This window comes from Eulemur rufifrons, chromosome 1, assembly GCF_041146395.1.
Source record: "Eulemur rufifrons isolate Redbay chromosome 1, OSU_ERuf_1, whole genome shotgun sequence".
NCBI classification, from domain to species: domain Eukaryota; kingdom Metazoa; phylum Chordata; class Mammalia; order Primates; family Lemuridae; genus Eulemur; species Eulemur rufifrons.
This window is the reverse complement of record NC_090983.1, coordinates 100,797,802-100,819,704: the sequence shown is the minus strand read 5'-3', so window position 1 is coordinate 100,819,704 and position 21,903 is coordinate 100,797,802. Positions and strand designations below refer to the sequence as shown.

Below are 21,903 nucleotides of genomic sequence, written 5' to 3'. Positions count from 1 at the left end.
AGGCCAAGGAGTGGGCGAGGGGGCACTCTGGGCCCAGGCCTCCCGGGCTCTGCCAGGCCTGGGGCCTTAATGTGGCTGTGGACGCTGGGGCCCAGGTCAGGCCAGGCTTCAGGATGGCTGAGGGTTCAGGCATCCCAGACTTCCCGGCCCTGACAGCTCCCTAGCCACACCTCAGCTCGCTGACGTTCTGCCCCATGGGAGACAGTGTTTGCGGTAAGACCGCAGACGTGCTAGAAGGAACAGCTGCAGCCGCCAGCATCCACCAGACCCCGGGGTGAGCCAGTGCCTCCCGCCCTGTCGCTGGGAGAGCAAGAGGGGAGGGTGGGAGGCGGGGAAGGTAAAGAGGGACGGGGATCATCACAGAGCTGGGGTCTGGGCATTGTGGGGAGCCCCCTTGTACTGGGGCTGGAGGTGGCCGGAGCGGGGGACGCGGACAGCACGGCGCACACCATCGGGGGACAGTTGCGCACCTGCGTCCGCGTGGCGCTGGGCAGCAGCACGCAGAACCTCTGCGAGAAGTCCTCCAACGAGTACCGGATGGGGAAGCCCGACTTGCGGATGTGCACGGTCTCCATCATGCCCGAGTAGCGCAGCTGCCGCAGGCACAGCTCCCGGTCGAAGAGCTGTGGGCGACGGCGGGTGACCAAGGGCCGGGCAACCCTGCCCCCTCCCCAGCCACCAGAACGCAATACTTGCACCACTCTCCGGATGTGCACAGTGCCGGGAATGCAAGGGTACTTGCATACGCCCGGTTGACAGTGTTTCCCAGCACCCCTCCCCCGCACACGGCACTTCCAGCACATGGCCCTCCCCCACAGCAGGGGAATGAAGACACGACTCGACTCTCGCACTCAGAGGCGGCCAATATTCTACTCAGCTTAGTCTCTCCCTCCCCCAAGACGGAGGGACACCTGAAGGGGCAGCTGGCCAGGGAACTGAGTCGTGCCCTGCTTGGAGGCAGGTGTGGCGAGCAGAGAGGAGCTTGGGCATGATGCTTCTCCCGGGTGTCTGGCTTCCGTGGTGAGTTGGCCTCCAGAGAGCCCCCCTCCACCTGGAGCTAGGGGTCTCTCCGGGGCTCGGGGAAACAGCCCTCCAATTGGGCAAGCCTGGCAGGCACCTGCAAAACTGAGGGCCACAGAGCCCCTGCTCCAGGGCTCCAGGCCAGGCAGCGCTAGCCCTGGCTGAGTGGTCAGCTGCTGTTTATTGAATATGTCCTACGGGCCTGGCATTTCTCGCTGAATCTTTATGACAGCTCTGCCTGGCGGAGGTAACTGGCTCCAATGTAAAGATGAGCACCTGAGGTGCAGGTCATTCTCCTGGGGGCCGAGCATGCCTGGCCCCTCAGGCCGGCCTCCCCTACACACACGGCAGGGCAGCTGCCACCGAGAAGCAACATCCGGGCCAGAGCCCCCCACACCTGAGCGCCAGCCTTAGGTCGCTGTCCTGCACTGGGCTCCCACAGTGGGCGGGGCAGGCGGGGCGGGGCTTTCTAGGAGCACAGTTACTTCTCCCAGCAGTTAAGGAACAAGAGAAGTCTCACATCTGCCTAATATACAGCCTAGATTTCATGGGATAAACCAAATTTCATATAGTTTTATTCTTTTCAAAAAGGCATTCCATTTAATGTAATATTTATACCCTTATAAGATGTTTTTGAGCTGTTTGATATCCTTTCAGATGACATCTCCCATTTTGAGGGGTCCCTGTATTGCAGCCTCTGGGTGGGATTCCCAGCCCATGGAGCAGGGACCCCTGGGCAGGCAGGCAGCAGGCTCCCACCCCCTTGCCACACACGGGGAAGGCTGTGCCACGAGGGGCTCGGTGACCAGGAGTAGTGTCACCTCTAAAGTCCCAGTGCTGGTTTCTGCCACTTACTGAGTGCGGTTCACACACAGAGACATGCTGCAAACCTCACACCAACTCCTGCTGCACCCCTGCAGGCAGGAGCGAGTCCGACTGAAAACAGGCTCAGAGAAGCGAAGAGCCTGGCCCAGCACTCGCAGAAGCTGGATGGCAGGACTAAGAGGACTGACCTAGACTGGGACCTGACTCCAGGGTCCTCATGTGTCAAGTGGGGGCAGCTAACAGCTGAACAGTGGCCAGGCCTGGTGGAGAGAGCACCTGCGACCCTAGAGGCCATCAGCCTCACCCTCCTCCCTCCCCACCCGTGCCCCCAGCCTTCTCCTGTTACCAGCGGCTTCTTGTGCTCGTTGGGTTTGATGCAGCGGATAAAGTAGGGCTGGCAGTTGATCAGGATTTTCATCAGTTTGTCCAGGGACTGCTTGAATTGGCCTGCCAAGGTGGAGGGCCGCTTGGCTGAGTCTGCAGACTGCGGGCGGAAGCACAGGGCACAGTGGGGCCTGGGGACTGCCACCTGGGACACGGCTGACCCACAGCGCAGGGAGGGCTTCCGCTAAGGTCCCGCAGGCAGGGCATCCATCCTTCCATCCATCCAGCTGTCACAGTGTGCGGGCACCCAGCCACATGCTGGGGACCTGGAGGTGAGTAAAGCATCTGCCTGGCCCTGCGGCCCTCGGGGCTGAGAGACATAGGAGGCCTTGGAGGGTGCCCGGGAGCCCACCTTGAAGAGCTGGTTCCCTGCCTTTGCCTGGCGGATGGTCCCGTGGCCCAGCTTGGTCTCTGCCAGCTCCAGATTGAATATCTCCCTCAGGAACTTGTTTTTGGAGGAGTAAACCAGGGTGAGGATATCTGCGCTCAGCACATCTCGGTTCTTCTCCAGGAAGCCTGTGGGGACAGCAAGGCCCACCCACCAGCCCAGCTCAGCCATCACCACCCACCCACTGGGAAGAAGAGCGCGGCGGGGTGGGTACCCACCCACTGGGAAGAAGAGCGCGGCGGGGTGGGTACACAGATGCCCAGAGGAGCCCCGACCCCACTATGGTCCCACTGAAGTCAACGCTCTCTGCCCCTCCGCCAGGCGTGGCCCCGCCATCTCTACCCAGCACCAGGTTGCTCCTACTACCTGAACTCTCAACCCCCCAGGCCCCATCCCCACTCCGACCCCCCCCAATCTAAGCCACTGTCATCTTTCTGCTTCTGGGACCTTGGGAGGTCCTGCTAGGGCTGGAGGCCCCTCTGACCTGAAGGCTGAGCCTCCAGAAGTGGGGGAGGGACAGTGTTATAGGCTGAACTGTGTCCCCCCAAAATTCATATGTTGAAGCCCTATCTCTCCATACATCAGAACATGACTGTATTTGGAGACAGGGCCTTTAACACGTTGATTAAGGTAGAAATGAGACCATTAGGGTGGGCCAGCCTGTGGTATTTGTCACTGCAGCCCTAGCAGACTATGCAGGCATGGCTCCAGGGGGTGAGAGCTTCTCCCCTCCAGCCACGGGTAAGCATGGCCTAGCCCTGGAGTAAGGACCAAGTCACACTGAGAAGGCTCTGAAGGTGAACTGCTTCCCAGAGCCAGGTTAGACGGGGTCAGGGGCTGCACTTCTTGGTCGCTGAGGGCTGACCCCCCAGGGCACCACCTTGACTTTCTTCTTCCACTCTGCCCCCTTTAAGTCACCCCACCTTTCAGTGGCATGCTCTGTGCACAGCTGCACAGCCTGGTATGGTTCTGGGGAGGCTGAGTCAGGGTGGCAGAGGGGAAGGGAGCCTGTTCCCCATCTCTGCCTGCAGGTAGCACCCTGGGAAGGAGAGCTGCACCAGGGCTGGGCAGGGCAGACACCCAGTGACACCCTGCACCTCTGAGATCAGACAGAGTCTCCCCCACCCTGGGGCGGGGAGCTCCTTGGGTGTTCTCAGGGCGAGGTGAGGGCTGAGGCACTCCTGGGCTTAGTCTCCAGCAGGCAGAGCAAGTGCAGCTAGGGCATCAGCACAGCAGGGCACCCCAGATAAGAACCAAATGCTTAGTTTTAATGGATATTTACAGCGTTTTGCAATCAGAAAATCTAGAAAGAAGCTACCTCAATCATAGCATACATGTAAGTTTCATGTCACTTCAAAAAATGAAATGCAGCCTTGAATTGCCCAGGGAGGTTGGGAGATGGGCTCAGTGTCTTCCTGCGTCCTGGGACCCTGCAGGCCCCACTGGTTCTCGCCTCTCCCTTTCTGAAGAGCCCAAAGCCAGGATCTGGCAGGAACTATGCAGGCGCCGCCCCATTCCTACCCCTGACCTCCTGACACCTCGCCTCTTCTGCACAAGTGAGCAGCCCCTGCACACAAGGACCATGCCTGGATCCGGGCCTCCAGGTGAACAGACCAAAGCACCTCCTCCTTTGTCCACACCAGCCGCAGAGAGCAGCCCTCCGGCCACTCAGCTTTCCTGGTCACAGCAGCACACTGGCCACCCTTCTCGTTCTTCTAAGCACACCAGTAGGTTGGCCCCCCCAGGCCTTTATTTCGCCAATCGAAATCATTACTGAGCCTCCCTCAACACATCCAAAACTTAACTCAGAATAAGTCAAACACCTAAATGTAAAAGCTAACACTAAAAACTCCTAGAGGAAAACAGGGGTAAATCTTCATGACCTTGGATTTGATAGTGAACTCTTAGGTATGGCATAAGTAACAAAAGGAAAATAGCTAAGTTGGACTTCTTCAAAATGAAGACCTTTTGTACTTCAAAGGACACCACCAAGAAAGTGAAAAGACAATGAATAGGATGATAACATATTTATAAATCATATCTGACAAGGCTCTGGAATATATAAACAACTCCTACAGCTCAACAATAAAAAGACAAATAGTCCAGCTAAACCATGGGCAAAGGATTTAAACAGATATCTCTTCAAAGAAGATATACCAGTGGCCAGAAAGCACATAACAAGGTACTCGACATCATAGCCATCAGGGAAATGCAAATCAAAATCACATTGAGACACCACTTCGAGCCCACTAGGATAGCTGTAATTGAAAAGACAGACGATAACATGTGTTGGTGGGGGTGTGGAGGAATTGGAACCCTCATACATTGCTGGTGGGAATGTAAAATGGTGCAGCTGCTATGGAAAACATTTTGATGATTACTCAAAAAGTTAAACATAGAGTTACTACCTGACCCAGCAATTCCAGTGCCAGGTAACATACCCAGGAGAAGTGAAAACATATGTCCACACAAAAACTTGTACATGGATGTTCATAGCACCGTTATACGTAATAGCCCAAAAGTGGAAACAACCCAAATGCCCATCAACTAATGAAGAGGTAAAGTGTGGTATAGCCATGCAATGGAATATTAATCTGCACTAAAAGGCACTGACCCATGCTACTGCATGGATGAACCGTGAAGACATTATCCTAAGTGAAGGAAACCGGTCACAGAAGCCCACAGATGGTGTAGTTCCATTTAGATGAAACGCCTAGCAAAGGCACATCCATAGAGACAGGAATTAGTTGTTGCCTAGAGTTGGGGAAAACGGGGAGTGACTGCTAGTGGGTATCTTTTGGGGGGCAAGGAAAATGTTCTAAAATGGTGGCAATCATGAATATACACTGTGAATATACAAGAACCATTGAGTTGTACACTTAAAACGGGTGAATAAATATGTGAATTAATCACAATTACATTAAATGGGCATGTGAATCATATCTCAATAGAGTTATTACCAAATATTAAAAAAAATGCCTGGTCTACCCTATTTCTTCTCTCCAGTAAAGGCCACACTACTCATTCTTCTGTCCCATTGCTAGATCTGCAAGACAACCTCGTCCCTCCGCCTGCTTTCCACGGTCCCCCTGGGATCTGATCCAGATTTGGACAGTGTGAGAGGGGCTGCACCCACCTTCTGCCTGGTAGTACACCTCACCGGCAAAGTGGGCGATGCCGAACCTGGCATCGTGGATGTTCGTGGGCTGCAGGAAGGCCTTGTTGTTGGCATGGACACTGTTCAGTTTCTGCAGCATGGTAATATCTGTCCCCTGGAAGAACCAGACACCCTGAGGCCCCAGAGTCCAGCCACGGGAGGTCAGGCAGCCCACCCACAGGCTCAGGGGCTTAAAGCAACCGGGGCTCAGAGTGACTGAGGGCCTCTGCACAGGCAGGAGACTGACACACAGGGGTCAGTGACTTATGGCGGTGGGCGGGGGCTGGGCTGGGAGCAGAGGCCACCAGCTGTTCTGCTCCACCCTTAGTACAGCAGTACAAAGCCTTCTTGTACAAAGGAGTACAGGAAGCCTTCCTGCAGGAGGTGGGCCTGAGGCAGCCTTGAAGGAAAGGAGGGTCTGGTTAGGCTAGGGCTCTTGTGCTTATTCTTGGCAGAGCTTTTGGCAACTCCAGGAACAAGTGGGCCACCCAAATGGAGTTTCCCAACCTTGAGGAGGAGACCCACGAGCAGGGGTCTCCATGTTAAGGTTGGCAGCCCAGATGCACACCTGTGGGAAGCGGCTCTCTTCGTCCAGGAGGGAGATGATGCTCACGGGCTTGAGGGCCAGCAGGTCGAGGGTGGGCCGATTGTCAGTGTAGTGGATGTAGTCCCAGGCAATGCCCTCCGAGCGGTACTCCTCCTGCTCCATGCTGAACACGTGCTGCACAAAGAACTGCTGCAGGTGCTCGTTGGCGAAGTTGATGCACAGTTGCTCAAAGCTGTGGAGGCAACGCCACCGCCCAGGGCAGAGCGGGGTCAGCTTGGGCCCCGCTGCAGCAGGCTGGAGCCGTGGGATCCCCAGCCACCCACGCACGACCGCACACCACATGCCCAGAGATGCACCTCGTGCACCATATAGGCTCTGTCTACTCACAGCCACCCCTCCCCACGCACCCTCCCTCCGCTCTCTGCCCTGCTACTCTCACCTCCTCCACCCCAAGGCAAGCAGGCTAAGAGAACCGAGAAGGCTCGGCATATCCTCAAGTCCTTGCCTTTGGCTTCTTGTGATCCTGAGGGGAAAATGCAAGCTCCCCACCACATAGCAGAAGCGGTGCTATCCTGCAGTGCTCAGCAGAATTGTTACAAAGTAGGTTAAACAAGTAGCCAGATAACTGCCGGGCACAGGATGAGGGTCCAGCGCTCTTGCCTTGAAGCGGCTGGCTCAGATGGGCTCTGACTGCTCTAGTGCTGCTTTGACTGTCCCATAGTGCCCTTGAGCTAGCTGTCATACTAAAATCTCTGCCGAGTGGAGAATTATACCATTAAATAACACAGGTTGTGTGATGGCGCTTGATGATGGCACTGCTCATGCTCGATTTGTGTCACTGTGACCATACAATGAACATGCAATGTAAGAGCTCTGTGTCCCTCACTGGGAAGGGACTTAAGGCAACATCACAAGTGGTAGATGTGGATGCTGCAGGCAAGAAAGCTCCCGCGGAAGAAGTTCCTGTGCTGCCCTGGAGCAACTGGCTTGTAAGGAACCTCTAATCAACTCATCTAACGCAGCAAGCTGGACTCCTCTGAGTCATTCTCAGAGATGGAGTCTCTCAGCTCCATCTCGGTTTGCGGGATGGTTTTTCTATACTATCCCGGGATTTTCCCAAAACAGGTCCCCTGCAGGGTCCTCTGCCAGGCCTGCCTGTCCTGACACTGAGACCATCCTTGTGGGGCTGAGAGCACATGGCAGCCCCAGCCCCAGGGGCAAGGTGACCTCGGTGTTGATACAAGCTTCCAGAGACCTGGGATTGACTGCCTGGCCCCTCTGCATGGACCACACGTACTCCCTACCCGCCACCCCCAAACCCTGCAACCTGCTCTCCGTCCTGGCTCCCTGCCTTGGGAAATGGCCCTGCACCCACCACCCCTGGCTTGAGTCAGAGACCAAGGGGTCACACTTGTCAGCTCTCTGTGCCTCCTCCCCAATTCCCATCCGCTGCTGAGTCTGGCGCATGCTATCTCCAACACAGAACCCAACCCGTTCACTTCTTTCCACCCCCCCTCCCCACCCGCTGCCACCCGAGTGCAGCCTCCTCTGCTCACTGGGCACTCACAGCCTCACAGCGCTGCCCCCTCCAGCCTCGCCCCGTCTGTCACTCTCACGAGGCCACTGGGGGCACTTTCTGACGTGCAAATCTGGTCACGCTCTTCCCTGCTCCAAATTCCGGCTTGCCTTGTCTTCAGGATCCAGACAGTGACCACCACAGAAGCCCCTGCCCACCTCTGCAGCCCCACCCTTGCTGCTCGGGACTCCTCACGGCACTCCGAGTGCACCGGCCCCTTCCTACCTCCGGCTCTGCACGCGTGGGTGCCTCCCCGCCTTCCCTGTCACCCCGCTAGCTGTGCCCATCTCTGGGTCTGCCCTAGGCAGAGCCTCCTCAGGATGGTCACCCGGTTAGGCAGGACCTCATCATACTTCCCACTGTTTGTTCAATGTCTCTTAACCCAAGAAGCGAGGGGATAGGCCAGCTGTGCCCCCACACCGAGTGTACTGCCTGGAGCCGCTCAGTGAGCACATGCAGAACGCGTGACCAAGGCGGGGACCCAGTGCAAGCAGCACCTCCTTCCCAGCCCCCCAGGCTGCAGCCCCAGCACAAACCCAGCTGGTGGCTACTGGTGGCTACTGATGGCCTTCCTTCAGGGAGGGGGCCCTGCATACATGGCCCCATCTTCCAGAACCAACCCCTGATTCACCTCCAAATGTGCATGTCAGCTCACCTGTCCCCCCCAGGGCTCAACACCAATGCCCTGAATCCCACTGGAGTTCCCCATGCCTTGGGCTAAGTTCTGCCAGCCCTGCCGCCCCCCACCTGACCGCAGTGCGCAGGCCCCTGGGAGGCTGAGGTCCCAATCTGCTTGCACACGAAATGGCTATGTCTCAACAATCCTGGCTCCCCCAGGAGGACTTCTAAACCACTCTCAGGCCACAGGTCACCTGCAGACAGGCCCTTGAGCCCTGGGATGCCAAGGTCAGGCTGGCCCCTAGGCTCCTCAGATAGTGCCCAGAGGCCTCTGCTTCCTGGGGCCATGGGCCCAGCCTCTGCCCTGTCAAGCCCTTTAAATGAACCAGCCTCAGGTAAGCTGGATTGCGTCCGGAACGCTGCCTGGCTGCTTGTCCCGCAGTCCTCATTCGACCCCTCCTGACACGAGAGGATGCCCGGCCCGTTGCCTGGCCTGGTGTGGCTCCTTCACCACCCTTGTCTACCCCACCCCAGCCTCTACTACGATCACATCTGGTAGCAACTTTCCGACCTGCCTTCAGGTTACGGCTCTTCAGCCACAAATGCCCCAGCTCCCCCACTCCCTGTTATAATAGCCCACCCGAAGTTGCAGCCAAATTGTAGTTACTGATTTCCATTTTCACCCTGACCTCGTGTGACAGGTCACTCGGGTTCACGAGGAGAGCAGATGGCTCAAGAGGAGGGACAAGGGGTCTCTCTCGGGGATGGCTTTTAGCTCTGTGGCCCTCTCTAGATGTGCTGGGGACACTGTGGATAGGCATGGGCTGTCTCATGCAGAAAGACCCCGGCCTGCTCACAGACTCACCCTGGCCTGGGTGGGGGCGTGGCCACCCTCTAGCTCACTCCGTTACAGGAGAGCAGGTGGACTGAGATTTTAGATCTTCATACCTATTGTTCTGGAAATTTTCAAAGCCAAATATGTCCAGGAGGCCGATGGCCTTCCACACATTTTTGGGGTCCTGGGCAGGAGGCGTGAAGATTGCAGTGTTGATCTTCTTGACGATCCACAGGAACAGGTGCCCATAGATGCCCTGGGGAGACAGGGGGTGAGTGAGGCCCCGGGCTTTGAGGCACAGGAGGAGGCTGCTGTTCTCCAAGTTCACCTGGAGAGGCCGTGTGCAGCACAGATGTTATCCCTACTCTAGAAGCAAGAAACCAAGGCCCGAGAGGCTAGGAAGCCCAAGGTCAGCGGCAAGTGACCAGCAGAGTTGGGACCTGCCCAGTGATCTCTGCTCCTCCCTGCTCTCCACCAGCAGCACAAGGAGCCAGGCCGTCGTCAGCAGATAAAGATGAGCAGGCCCTGCTCCGGCAGCTCTGTACCTTGGCAAAGGCGTCCCTCCGGTCTGCGGCCTGGGTGACGTTCAGGGGCCTGGTGACATACTCCCCGCGGATGAGGATGGTGTGCTTGATCAGGCAGTCCCGGAGTGCGTGGTGCTGCACCTGGGAAGGCAGGTGGGGGCTGCGTCGCACCTGGGGAGCAGGGCCTGGCCCAGGACTCCCATCTGCTTCTGTCCTGTCTTGTTCCCTCTCATGTCCAAACACCCTACGCCCAGGCCCCGAGGGTGGGCAGTGCCCGAGACCAGGGCCAGGCTGGATCGGGCCAGAACCAGGGCCCTGGGAGCCCTGAGGCACAGAGCATTCGGGAAGGATGCCCCAGCTTGGGGGGCCCAGTGTGCTGGTCTCCTGGGGGCCCAGAGAAGGGGCTGGTGCCTTGGAAAGCTAGGATCAGGGAGGGCTGAGGCCAGGCCTCAGGTGGGCCCCAACCGAAATCACTCCCACCTGGGGGCTGAAGGCCTAAGGCCGCAAGGCGGGTGTGGATGGCCAGGGCCTCCCCACCATGCGGGGAAGATGGAGCCACCAAGCCCAAAGCTTCTAAGTACCCTTGAACCAAGGGAAGAATGTTAACAGCAAAATGTGCCTCATGTGATTGCTTTTTCTTTTTTTTTTTTGCTCCTGATACTATTAATTTTCCACCAGAACTGTCCATGGACAAGGTGTAGAGGACACGACCATGTCCAGTGCAGAGGTCTCTCCCCACCCAGCGCCTGCCGCCCGTCCTCTGCAGCGAGGCTCACGTCGTGTGGGCAATGACGGGGAGGGCTGAGGGGGGGACCAGGCTCCTCAGCACGTCCCACGTTCCAGGTCCCACATCCCAGAATAGCACAGCTCCCGGGAGGCCCTGGGCACGGGCACAGGCGGGGCCGTCCTGATGGGTGTTGGGTTACTGGGTGGGGTGGAGGGTGAGGATGCCAAGTTAGGGCCACTGCCCAGCAGTGGGAGAGAGAAAGCCAAACTGGCCTTCTGCTGTCTGTCACTGACCGGCTGATGCCACCCTCGGGGCACAGAGGTTGAGCTTAGAGCCTGGAGATGGGTGGGGGCCGGGGTAGGGTTACGAGATTCAGGCATCAGGGGTCTGTCAGCCCAGGCCCCTGGAGCCCCTCATAAAAGTGGGGGCCGGCGAACAGCATGGCCCTACCTCCAGTAACTTCGTCACAACTGGAAAGGCAGGCGTCTCCATCAGGTCTGAGGAATCCAGGTTGTCGAAGACCGCAGCTAGGGGGAGAGGCAGGAACGCTGCATGGGGAAGCGGCCTGGAGCCGTGGGACAGAGGCCCCGAGAGGCCCGACAAGAACGTCCACCGCAGGCGAGCGGGAGCTGGGGGACCCGCGATTCCCAGGCGCGCTGGGCACTCTGGCGGGGAGACGGCCGTGCTAACCAGAGTGGCCTGGGCCTGGAGGAGCCTCAGGGGCGTGTGCCAAGGAACGCAGCAGGCACGAGAGATCGCAGACAGATCCCACGGACACAGCAGCTCGAGCAGGCAAAGCTAAAGGCTGCCGGGGACTCTATGTCGGGAGCAGAAGGGTCAGCAGAAAGCCAGGACGCCATCTCCGCAGAAGGAGGGGGGGTGCTTTACCTCCGGTGGAATGAACTGTCTCAGCAAGAAAGGGCTGCGGGGGACCCGGGTGTGGGAGGGTCTCTGTTTGGCTTTAGCGGTGGTTACTTGGTGATGGCTTTATTTATTACAACATACCTTTGTGTTTTTTGCACTTTTTAATCTGTCTACTTTATTTCACAATTTTTTTAAGTTAAAAAAAAATAAAAAATGCCCCGCTCCAAGCCTGGCAGTCTGTCCTAAGGTGGAGCTTATTGGCTCAAAGAGGAGGAACCGGGAGTGGCGAGGCGGGTCGGGGGCTATTGCAGCGGCGCTGGGCCTGGCTTGCAGCCGTCACCCCGTCAGTGCCGCTTCCTGCGACAGAACGAACACACGAATGCCCAGGTGTGGCGGCCGCGCCGGCTGAAGGAGGCTGGTGGCTCATCTTCCAGTGCCAGTGCTCTCGGGTCCCCAGTTCAGACTTCTCCCCCCAGATGGGCCCACACTTCTTCAACGTCCCCTTCAACCTAGGGCCCTGGTGTCTTCAAGCGGAGGGGCCACTGTCTGCCACATCCCTCTGCAGATCGGAGCCTGGATCTGTGAACGCCGCAGAGACTTCCTCCCCGCCCCCCAGCCCCTCCCCACCTCCCCGGGGGGCAGAACCAACGTTACCCATAAACTCCACGTTCCCCAGGTGGAGAATGGCGGCCAGCAGCTTGCTGAGGTCCCAGTTCTCAGAGTCGGAGAACCGGAGGATCTTCATGGCCGAGCGGACGTGGGCGTAGTCCTTGGCGTCACTGAGCCCCTCGCAGGAGGTGCAGTTCCCCTGCGGGACGGGGCGCCTCAGCTCACGGGCTGCCCACACCCCACCTCCTCCGACCTGGGCCAGCAAGGCTGAAGGCCTCCGGGGCGCAGCCAGAGGCCCCTGGGAAGTCACACGTCACAGGCTCGGGGAGGACCCTGCAGGGCCACGTCAAGGCCCGAGCTCAGAAAATACATAAAAGTTCTTCCAGAGGCAGAATCACAATGGCACGGCCACAGTGTGGTGGGCCTTGCAGCTGGCACTGGCACTTGGCCACCTGGGAGCTGGGACAAGCCATTCCGAGTTCCTGAGCCTCTATTTGTCATCTGCCAATACTTGAGCCTGCCTTGTCTCTGGGAATACTGTGGGCTCATTCCTTTAGCAAACACGTCCCAAGGCCACTGGTCCTGTCCTGTGCTTCTTCCCAGAACTCAGAAATGGGGAGGCCGCCCCGCCCCGGCACTGCACACCGACCGTATCCAGGAGGGCAGGAGGGAGCGAATGACCATGTCGTGGGCTGCTACAGGTACCCAGACCGAAGTGGCCGGGACCAGCCCTGTGGAGAAGTGGGGACGGCTTCCAGGACGGGGACAGTGGGGGCAGGGCCATGAGGCAGGAGGCAGGGTGGGCCAAGGAGAGGCTGGAGAAGGGTTGGATCATGGGGGGCTTGGAAACCACACCCAGGAGCTTGGACTTCTACCCCACAGGCCACAGGAGTCACTGCAGCGTTGTCATCAGAGACGTGACATCATCAGATTTGCACTGTGGAAAGAGCCTTTTGCTGCTGGGTGGGCGATGGAGAGAGGTCAACACTAGCCACAGGGAGACCTGTGAGGACACTACCAGCACGGGCCAGGCGGGGCTGGTGAAGGCCTTGGGGCAGGGACCCAGGGAGATTGTCACTCGGGAGAGAGATCCCTAGGCGACCACGCCCTTTCCCTAGCCTGAGCAGTGGCTGTCCAAGGTAGTAGGTGCAGCCGAGAGAGAGCAAGGCCCTGCTTTCCGGGGCTTGTGTTCTAGGGGCGCCTACAGCGACGGGGATCAGAGTGAAATCGAGACGGGGCGTGTGGATGACGCCCCATGACCCACTGAGCACCAGGAGCCGGCAGGAATCAAAGGAGGAAGAGGTTTGCGGGGAAGGACCGGGACCAGCTTGGGGCAGGGGGTGCGTGTGACAGCAGGGGTGAGGAGGCAGAGTGATTCCCAACACAAGGGGCTGGTGGGGAGGGAAGGGGGGGCCCAGCCCCACCTAGGGAGCTTCTCTGCAGCTGTCGCCAGGGCCCTCCTCCCTCCCTCTCCGTGGTGGTTGAGAGGTGAGGCTCACCATGGTCAGGTAGTGGTACTCCGAGGGCGTCCCCAGGCACAGCAGTTCCTTGTCCTCTGCACTCATCCCCAAGAGCATGCAGTAGAAGATGTGGAAGTTCCGCTCCTCCGGGGCCTGGCAAGGGGGCGTTGCAGACGCATTTGTGAGCAACGCCCCTGGGGGCTCCGGCTGCCTCCTGCCCAGCCCTGTCCCGGCAGAGCCTTCCTGGTCAGGTGTGACTTTGGAATCGGCCCACAGGCTGCCAGCCTCAGGCCTCACCCTAGGCCCCCGAGAGCAGCTCGCCCCCTGAGAACGCATCACTGCCGGGTGTGCCCCGCATCTCCACCGCACCCCACAGCAGGCTGGACAGCGGCCGCGCAGGGTCCGGGCCCTCTGCTCACAACCCCACACTTGTCATGGTCACTTAGTGGCACACGGAGTTGCCCAGGCCTTCCTTCTTTTTTTTTTTTTTTTTTTTTTTTTTTTGAGACAGAGTCTTGCTCTGTTGCCTGGACTAGAGTGCCATAGTGTCAGCCTCGCTCACAGCAACCTCAAACTCCTGGGCTCAAGCGTTCCTCTGATCCTCCTGCCTCAGCCTCCCGAGTAGCTGGGACCACAGGCACCACCATACCCAGCTAAATTTTTTTGTTTGTTTTGTTTCCATTTTTAGTTGACTGGCTAAATTTTGTTTCTATTTTTAGTAGAGATGGGGTCTCGCTCTTGCTCAGGCTGGTCTCAGACCTCAAGCGATCCTCCCGCCTCGGCCTCCCAGAGTGCTAGGATTACAGGCGTGAGCCACCGCGCCCGGTCTCCTTCCCTATTTTTAACACTATTTACAAATACATTCTCATTACATAAATCCAAACAATCTGAAGTATATACGGTAGCATTAAAAGATGAGTGTTTCTTCCCACCCTGCCTTCCCATCCTCTAATTCCCTCCCTGCCCTCCCCGGAACCATTCGAGGGTCTGTGTTCATTTCTAGATATTTTAAATGCACTTACTTATAGTAGATCTATAAGTAGTTCTTTCTTTTTTTCACAAAACATATTTTTTGTTCTGCAACTTCCTTTTTTTCCATCTAAACATGTCTCTTGGCGATCCTTCCATGTCAACACCGACAGGCCCCTCCCCCATAACTGCGCCCGGCATCCCATATCACAGATACGCCATCATTTTTAAATTTGTCTCTTAACCCAGGCAGGGCTAGTTTCCCACCTGGCTTTAGAAGTTTCTTGCCCATTTGGGGGTATCATTTTGGGTGACAAGTTCTGTGAGTTCACCAAGCACTGTGTGAAGAAGAATAAGCTTCTGGGAAGGGCAGACTTTGGAGTGGGAGCGACTGCCACATTCTGGCTCCATGACCCTGGGCTGGCGCCCTAACTTATCTGGGTGCAGTTCCTTCTGTGCCGGGGGGATAGGAGACCTACTTCTCACGGCTGTGACGATCAAAAGAGACGATGCAGGGGACACGCCTGGCACCGGGTGGGGGTCGCTAAGCGTGAGCTTCCTTCTCAGCTCTCCACGGTGCCGCAGCGCCTGTCCAGCCTCACACAGCCCCAGCCCCTCTGCTGGTGGCGTCTCCCCCGGACCTTCCTGTGTGTGTGCGTGAGCTCACATGTGTGCGCGTGTCAGGTGTCATACCATCACTCTGGAGCACCCTCACAAGCAGGGACGTTAATTCTGCTGTTGTGGGTGCCACACATTGGGGGCCCTGCCATTCGGGATCGGCTACATGATTGGCCCAGTGCAAAACTAAATCGTGGGGCCTTTAGCTAAAATGTTAGTAAGAATTTCAAGATGGCAACAGCAGAGCATTAAACCAAACATGGGCCCCTTCTGGGCATAGGCCAGTGTGACAGCCCAGGCCACGTGCCACCACATTCCCTGTCCATGGGCCTTTGGGACACTGTTATCCAGCTCTCCCTGCCATGGTCCCCAAAACTGAAGACACAGCCCTCCCTCAGATGGGAACTAGCCCAGCCTCGGAGTCAATTCTAGTAGGGCCGAGCAGTGGCAGCAACAAGGAACGAAGACAATTGTATGGATGAAAAATCCCAAACTGAGACAATCCTACCACTTGCTTTCCTGGAATGCTGGAGGGGCCCACCGCTGTCCAGTGAGGGCTGTGGGGAGGGGTGAGAGTGGGGGGAGGGGACCCCTCTTGGAAGCCACCCCCAAGCCCCCAGCTCCCCGTGCTGGCCGCGTGGAGGCCTCACCTGCCGGCAGACGCGGGACTTCTCCAGGAGAAACTGCTCAATGCGTGCGCCCTCGATCACCCCGCTGGGGTTGAAGTAGATGTCGATGTACTTCCCAAAGCGGCTCGAGTTGTCGTTGTGGACTGTCTTGGCATTTCCGAAGGCTGAGAGTGAGTGGGCAGTGCCCATGATGGGGGCAGAGAAGAGAAAATTTACTTTAAGGGGCTCATCAGGGAAGGCTTCTCAGAAGAGGTGGCCAAGCCCAGAAGTGAAGGATGGGTAGAGTTGCAGCAGACGGTGGTGGCAGCCAAGGGCATGCTAAGAGGAAGGCAAAATGCAGGCTCTGGGGTCAGAACACATGAGGCGCACTTGCAGGGAGGGAAAGTTGGCCAGAGTTTAGGATGCAGGAGGAAGGCAGTGGAAGGTAGACAGAGCTAGTTGGTAGGTGGGGGCCAGGTGTCACGGAGCCTCAGAAGTTGGGAATTAGTTCTGCCGGTGATGGGGGAAGCAGGAAAGTGAGAGAGTGTGGGAACAGATTCCCAGAGGCTTTAGAAAGATGGCTCAGGCTGCAGGGTAGAGGCTGGGTGCAGAGGGCAAGCTTTCAGGGTAGAGGCTGGGTGCAGAGGGCAAGCTTGCAGGTAGAGGCTAGATGTAGAGGGCAAGCTTGCAGGTAGAGGCTGGGATGCAGAGGGCAAGCTTGCAGGTAGAGGCTGGATGTAGAGGGCAAGGTTGTAGGTAGAGGCTGGGTGCAGAGGGCAAGCTTGCAGGTAGAGGCTGGGATGTAGAGGGCAAGGTTGTAGGTAGAGGCTGGGATGCAGAGGGCAAGGTTGCACGTAGAGGCTGGGATGCAGAGGGCAAGCTTTCAGGTAGAGGCTGGGATGCAGAGGGCAAGCTTGCAGGTAGAGGCTGGATGTAGAGGGAAAGCTTGCAGGTAGAGGCTGGATGTAGAGGGCAAGGTTGTAGGTAGAGGCTGGGTGCAGAGGGCAAGCTTTCAGGTAGAGGCTGGGATGCAGAGGGAAAGCTTGCAGGTAGAGGCTGGGTGTAGAGGGCAAGGTTGCAGGTAGAGGCTGGGTGCAGAGGGCAAGCTTTCAGGTAGAGGCTGGGATGCAGAGGGCAAGCTTGCAGGTAGAGGCTGAGATGCAGAGGGAAAGCTTGCAGGTAGAGGCTGGGATGCAGAGGGCAAGCTTGCAGGGTAGAGGCTGGAAGTAGAGGGCAAGCTTGCAGGGTAGAGGCTGGGATACAGAGGGCAAGCTTGCAGGTAGAGGCTGGGATGCAGAGGGAAAGGTTGCAGGTAGAGGCTGGATGTAGAGGGCAAGCTTGCAGGTAGAGGCTGGATGTAGAGGGCAAGGTTGTAGGTAGAGGCTGGGATGCAGAGGGCAAGCTTGCAGGTAGAGGCTGGGATGCAGAGGGCAAGCTTGCAGGTAGAGGCTGGATGTAGAGGGCAAGCTTGCAGGTAGAGGCTGGGATGCAGAGGGCAAGCTTGCAGGTAGAGGCTGGATGTAGAGGGCAAGGTTGTAGGTAGAGGCTGGGATGCAGAGGGCAAGCTTGCAGGTAGAGGCTGGGATGCAGAGGGAAAGTTTGCAGGTAGAGGCTGGATGCAGAGGGCAAGCTTGCAGGTAGAGGCTGGATGTAGAGGGCAAGGTTGCAGGTAGAGGCTGGGATGCAGAGGGCAAGCTTGCAGGGACTGTGGCAAGCGCTGGCCCAGGCCAGGGCACGGATGAGGTGGTCAGACCGGGAGGTGTCTGGATTGCAGCATGATCCAAAAAAGTGTTTTTCGTAAAGCTGTTTCTGCAAGCTTTTCTGATGTGATCCACAGTAAGAAAGATATTTTGCAACATGTGCTGGTATATACACACCCCCACCTGCACACACATAATTAAAACAAAATAGTTCCGGTTCTTACCGAGAGCAGTGGGTTGGAGTATTTTCATTTTATTTTTATTTTCTTTTCTTTCACCACTTGCTTTTGAACATAGATTTTTTTTTCATTTTATTTTTATTTTGGGTTGGAGTATTTTCTATTCTGTGGTATTTCATTTGCTCTAGAAGAGACTGACTTCATGACCCAGTAATGGTTGAGATGCAGTCTGGAAATACCACATCCAGCATTAGTCCCACGACACAAAGGAACAGGGCTCCTCGGGGACATCGGCTTAGCACCGCACTCTGTCACTCTCCCGAGGAACCCCAGTGTGCCACAGAGCCTCTGGGAAGTGCCACAGTTATTCAACTTATTGAACCCGATGTGGCCATCTCGAGAATGACTGGTCAGCTGCCTCTTTAAGAAAGAACTTGATGTGGGCAATTATTTTGCAGTAATCGACAAGCTGATTTTAAAATATATTGTATATGGAAAGGCAAAGGACCTAGAATAGCCAAGTTTGAAAAGAAGAACAAAATAGCAGGACATGTGCTATCTGATTGTAAAACTTCCTGTAAAGCTACAGAAATCAAGACAGTGTAGTGCTGGTGAAAGGACAGAGAAATAGCACAGAGTGGAGGATCTGGGAACAGTCCCACACATGTACGTTTAGTTGATTTTAGACAAAGGAGCAAACACAACTCAACGGAAGAAATAAATAGTCTTTTTGACAAATAGGGCTGGAACGATTGGATATCCACATATAAAACAGTAGAGAGAGAGAGAGGGAGAGAGTCTACCCATACCTTGCACCCTATAAAAAATTGGATCATAAACCTAAATGTAAGAATTAAAACTACAAAGTATCTGGAAGAAACATGGGTGAAAATCTTCAGGTTAGGAAAGACTTCTTAGATATAACACAAAGAGCATGATCCAGAAAAGGAAAAACTGATAAATTGAACTTCATTAAAATTTAAAACTTCTGCCCTGCCAAGGACACTGTTAAAAGAATGAAACAGCAAGCCTCAGACTGGGACACAGAATTTGCAAAACACGTATCTTATAAAGGTCTTGTATCCAGAATGTATAAAGGCCACCAACTGAATGATTTCATTTACATGACATTCTGAAAAAGTCAGAACTTCAGGGGGGAAAAGACAAATCAGTGGTTGCCAGGGGCTGGGATTGGGAAGGGACATGAGGGAAGGCTCTATTTCAAGGTTATGATGGAGGTTATAGGACCGCATGAGTTTGTTAAAACTCATAAAACCGTACATCAAAAAAGGTGAATTTTTACCGTATGCAAAGCATACCTCCATCCTAAAGGAACAGGAGAGGCTGTGCTGCCCAGTGGCTGACAGGCTTGGAGCTGAGGTCACAGGCTCTGGGCCACCCCCACCAGGGGCTGCACCCGGGGTCCCTGGGGGATAACGCAGGACTCCTCTGGGGGCAGGTTGGCCAAGACCTGGTCAGATCCGCAGGGCAGCTAGACCCTCTCCCCACACACGCCTGCTTCCTCTCCTCCTTCCTTTCCCACGTCCCACCAGCGTCCCAGTCTGAGGCCTGCCCACCCGTTCCTGCTTCCCTCCACGTTCTCTTCCGCGGGGTCACCCTTGATAAACCTCCTGCAGCCCTGACTCTGGCCCAGCACCTGCTTCCCAGGGGACCTGCACGGACTCATGCAGCATCTCCCAAATTTAAAACGAATACTTCTTACAATCCTGTGGGAAACACACAGTGACAGCTTATAAATTCTCCAGCCTTTCCCTTTCATGCCGCCTGGGAGCACTCCCCACCCTCGTCTTTGGTGTTCCAAGGATCCAGAGGAGTCACTAAAGCTTTATGGCCCATCCTGTCCCTCCTCTGCCTGGCCACTCCTGGCAGGAAGGCTCCAGTCCACATGCTGCGGGGGAGGGTGGGTCCCCAGGGTGACACTTACCCTCCAGGATGGGGTTGGCCTCCAGGACCTGCTGCTCAATCCACGAATGCTGGCCACTGACGGTGGCCAGGAACTGCAGGACGAGCTTGGTGGTCTCTGTCTTGCCAGCCCCAGACTCACCGCTGCAAAGAGGGAGTGCGGAGACATGAGCCCACAGAACAAGTATTTTCTTCAACACCGCTCAACTCTCCTGCAAACCCACCCTGGGCCTGCTTTCTGGGCCAGTCTGACAGGGATGCCCTCTTCGCATGCAGAAATCCCACTGCATTTGCCCCGAAGTCCCCTGTGGGTCTGCAGCTGCCTATGTTGTGTAAGTTATTAGCATGTTTGTCTTTTCTTCCCTGCTGGGCTGCAAGTTCCTTGGCACATTCCAGGGTCACAGCACACTGCCCAGTGAATGCAGATGAATGAAGGAGCCGACTCAATGCCTTGCTAATGAAAGCATGGCCCACAGGTGGGCAGCAGACTCGGAAGGCAGACGCCCAGGTCCCTTAAGCTCTGTTGAATCAGATTCTGCATTTTTGCAAGCTCGCTGGGAGGGATCCCTACACTTTAAAGTTTGCATAATGAACTCCCCCTGTCCCATTACCCAGTTTCAACTCCTGGCCAATTTTGTTTCCCTTCCTGCACTATTTTGAAGTGAATCCTGGCCAGATATTGTTTCCTCTGAAAATATTACCTTTCTAAAAACTTATGACCAAAATGTCCACCATCGCTGCGCTGGCACAGCCAAGCCAGATCAACAAACCTCCGCTGATGGCTGCAGACTCCCATCGAGGGCCAGTCGTTTGTACAAACACAAGCTCATCAAATGACCCACCAGTGTAGAGAGAGGCGCTTAAGGGGACTTGCTCACAGCCCTGCGGGAAGCCAGGGCAGAAGGAGAACCCCATGTGACACAAGTGACGTGTCACACTGCCATGGGCCAAAGATCAGGGAGCTCTTTCCTCCCCTGGCGGCACCCAGGTGGGAGCAGCCCTGGGAGCTCCACTGCAGCGAGGTGGGTCCCCCCCTGTCTTAGGGGGCAGATTGGGAGCCTCAGCTCTCTCCCAGGGCACCTCCCTGTCTCCTCCTGAGCTCTGGGTTCGAACTCCCCACTTGAGCGCTGTGTGCCACTGGAAAACAGTCTCAGCCTCTCCGATTGTAGGTTTCCCCAGCAGTAACATGGGAATAAGAACATCTCCTTCAGAGGGCTGCTGAGGACGGGAAATGCAATTGCCTATGCCGTAGGGGTCTGGTCTCCGTTCGATGTCTGTCCTCAGAGGGGCTGTGCCTGGTCTGCCCCTCCTCTCCCCATGTTTTTCTTTAAAGCTCTTAGTCCCTGCATGATAATGCAGGTATTTATTCCCTGTCTGCCTCCCCTTCTAGAATGTAAGCTCCGTCAGGCAGGGATTTGGGTCCCTTTCATTTGCTGCTGCCTCCCTGTTTTAGGACAGTGAGGGGCACACAGCTGGGTCACGGTCCAACCTCGAAGGAATGAATGAATGAGGGACTCTGCTAGAGCACCAAGGGCGTTTGCCCTTGAATGAGCAGAGCTCCTACGACAGGCTGGCCCTGCAGGTGTGCTGGTCGGGAGTGGTTTAGGGAGAGGGGAGGCTCCCTCCTTCGGGAGATGCCCGCACCTGATAACGCAGCTCTGGTCCCTCTTATTCCTCTGCATGTTGAAGTAGCAGTTGTTGGCGATGGCGAAGAGGTGCGGGGGCAGCTCGCCCACGTGGCGGTTGTAGTAGAGCTGCACCTGCTCCCGGGTGTACAGGGGCAGCACCTGGAATGGGTTCACGGCCACCAGGATGGAGCCTGTGTACGTCTGGGGAAGGGAGGAGCTGGTCAGCACCCTCTGCCCCGAGCAGAGCTGCCCAGCCTGGCCTTGGCTGCCATGACTGAGGGCTACCGGAACCTGCCCACTCTAGTGGGGAAGGGGGGCCTGATTCTGGGCCAGGGAGACAAGACACTTGGCTGCCAGATCTTTTCTCTGGGAAGACGGGGTGTCCACCAGGAATGTGGGCCCCTGGGGGGCATGTTCCCAGGGAAGTTAGATGTTAAATGCTGAGCGCCCTGCTTGGTACTTAGAAGGGGCTGGATAAAAACGGGCTGGACCTCCAATAACCACTGCAGCCCTCACTGGTCCCAGCCGCAGGGCCTGTGTGCTCCAGGCCCCTGGGGATAAGCCCTGCTCTTGGGGCCCCAGCCCAGGATCAGCTGCTCCTCTGCAGCCCCCACTAGGTCCAGCGGCCCCTCTGGGGGTGGGACAGGGAGAGCCTCCACAACAAGCCACACGACTATCCACGTCTTGGTTTTTCACTTTAAGAAAGGAGAGGCTATCCCTCTGGCTCAAGGCTATGACAACCAA

At 56.5% G+C, this 21,903-nt stretch overlaps 1 protein-coding gene across 1 annotated transcript in view; it reads right to left on the bottom strand.

Moving 5' to 3' along the window:
- Positions 1-21,903, bottom strand: part of MYO7B (myosin VIIB) — a 73,728-nt gene that overhangs the window by 36,913 nt on the left and 14,912 nt on the right. The window contains exons 4-16 of the mRNA XM_069474635.1: positions 21,176-21,360; positions 19,554-19,675; positions 15,772-15,914; positions 13,574-13,687; positions 12,120-12,273; positions 11,052-11,128; positions 9,896-10,015; positions 9,464-9,606; positions 6,343-6,553; positions 5,754-5,889; positions 2,582-2,745; positions 2,192-2,329; positions 471-623 (exon numbers count right to left, since the gene is read on the bottom strand). Coding sequence (XP_069330736.1) covers positions 471-623; positions 2,192-2,329; positions 2,582-2,745; positions 5,754-5,889; positions 6,343-6,553; positions 9,464-9,606; positions 9,896-10,015; positions 11,052-11,128; positions 12,120-12,273; positions 13,574-13,687; positions 15,772-15,914; positions 19,554-19,675; positions 21,176-21,360 — 1,860 coding nt within the window. The remainder of the gene's footprint in view (positions 1-470; positions 624-2,191; positions 2,330-2,581; positions 2,746-5,753; positions 5,890-6,342; positions 6,554-9,463; positions 9,607-9,895; positions 10,016-11,051; positions 11,129-12,119; positions 12,274-13,573; positions 13,688-15,771; positions 15,915-19,553; positions 19,676-21,175; positions 21,361-21,903) is intronic.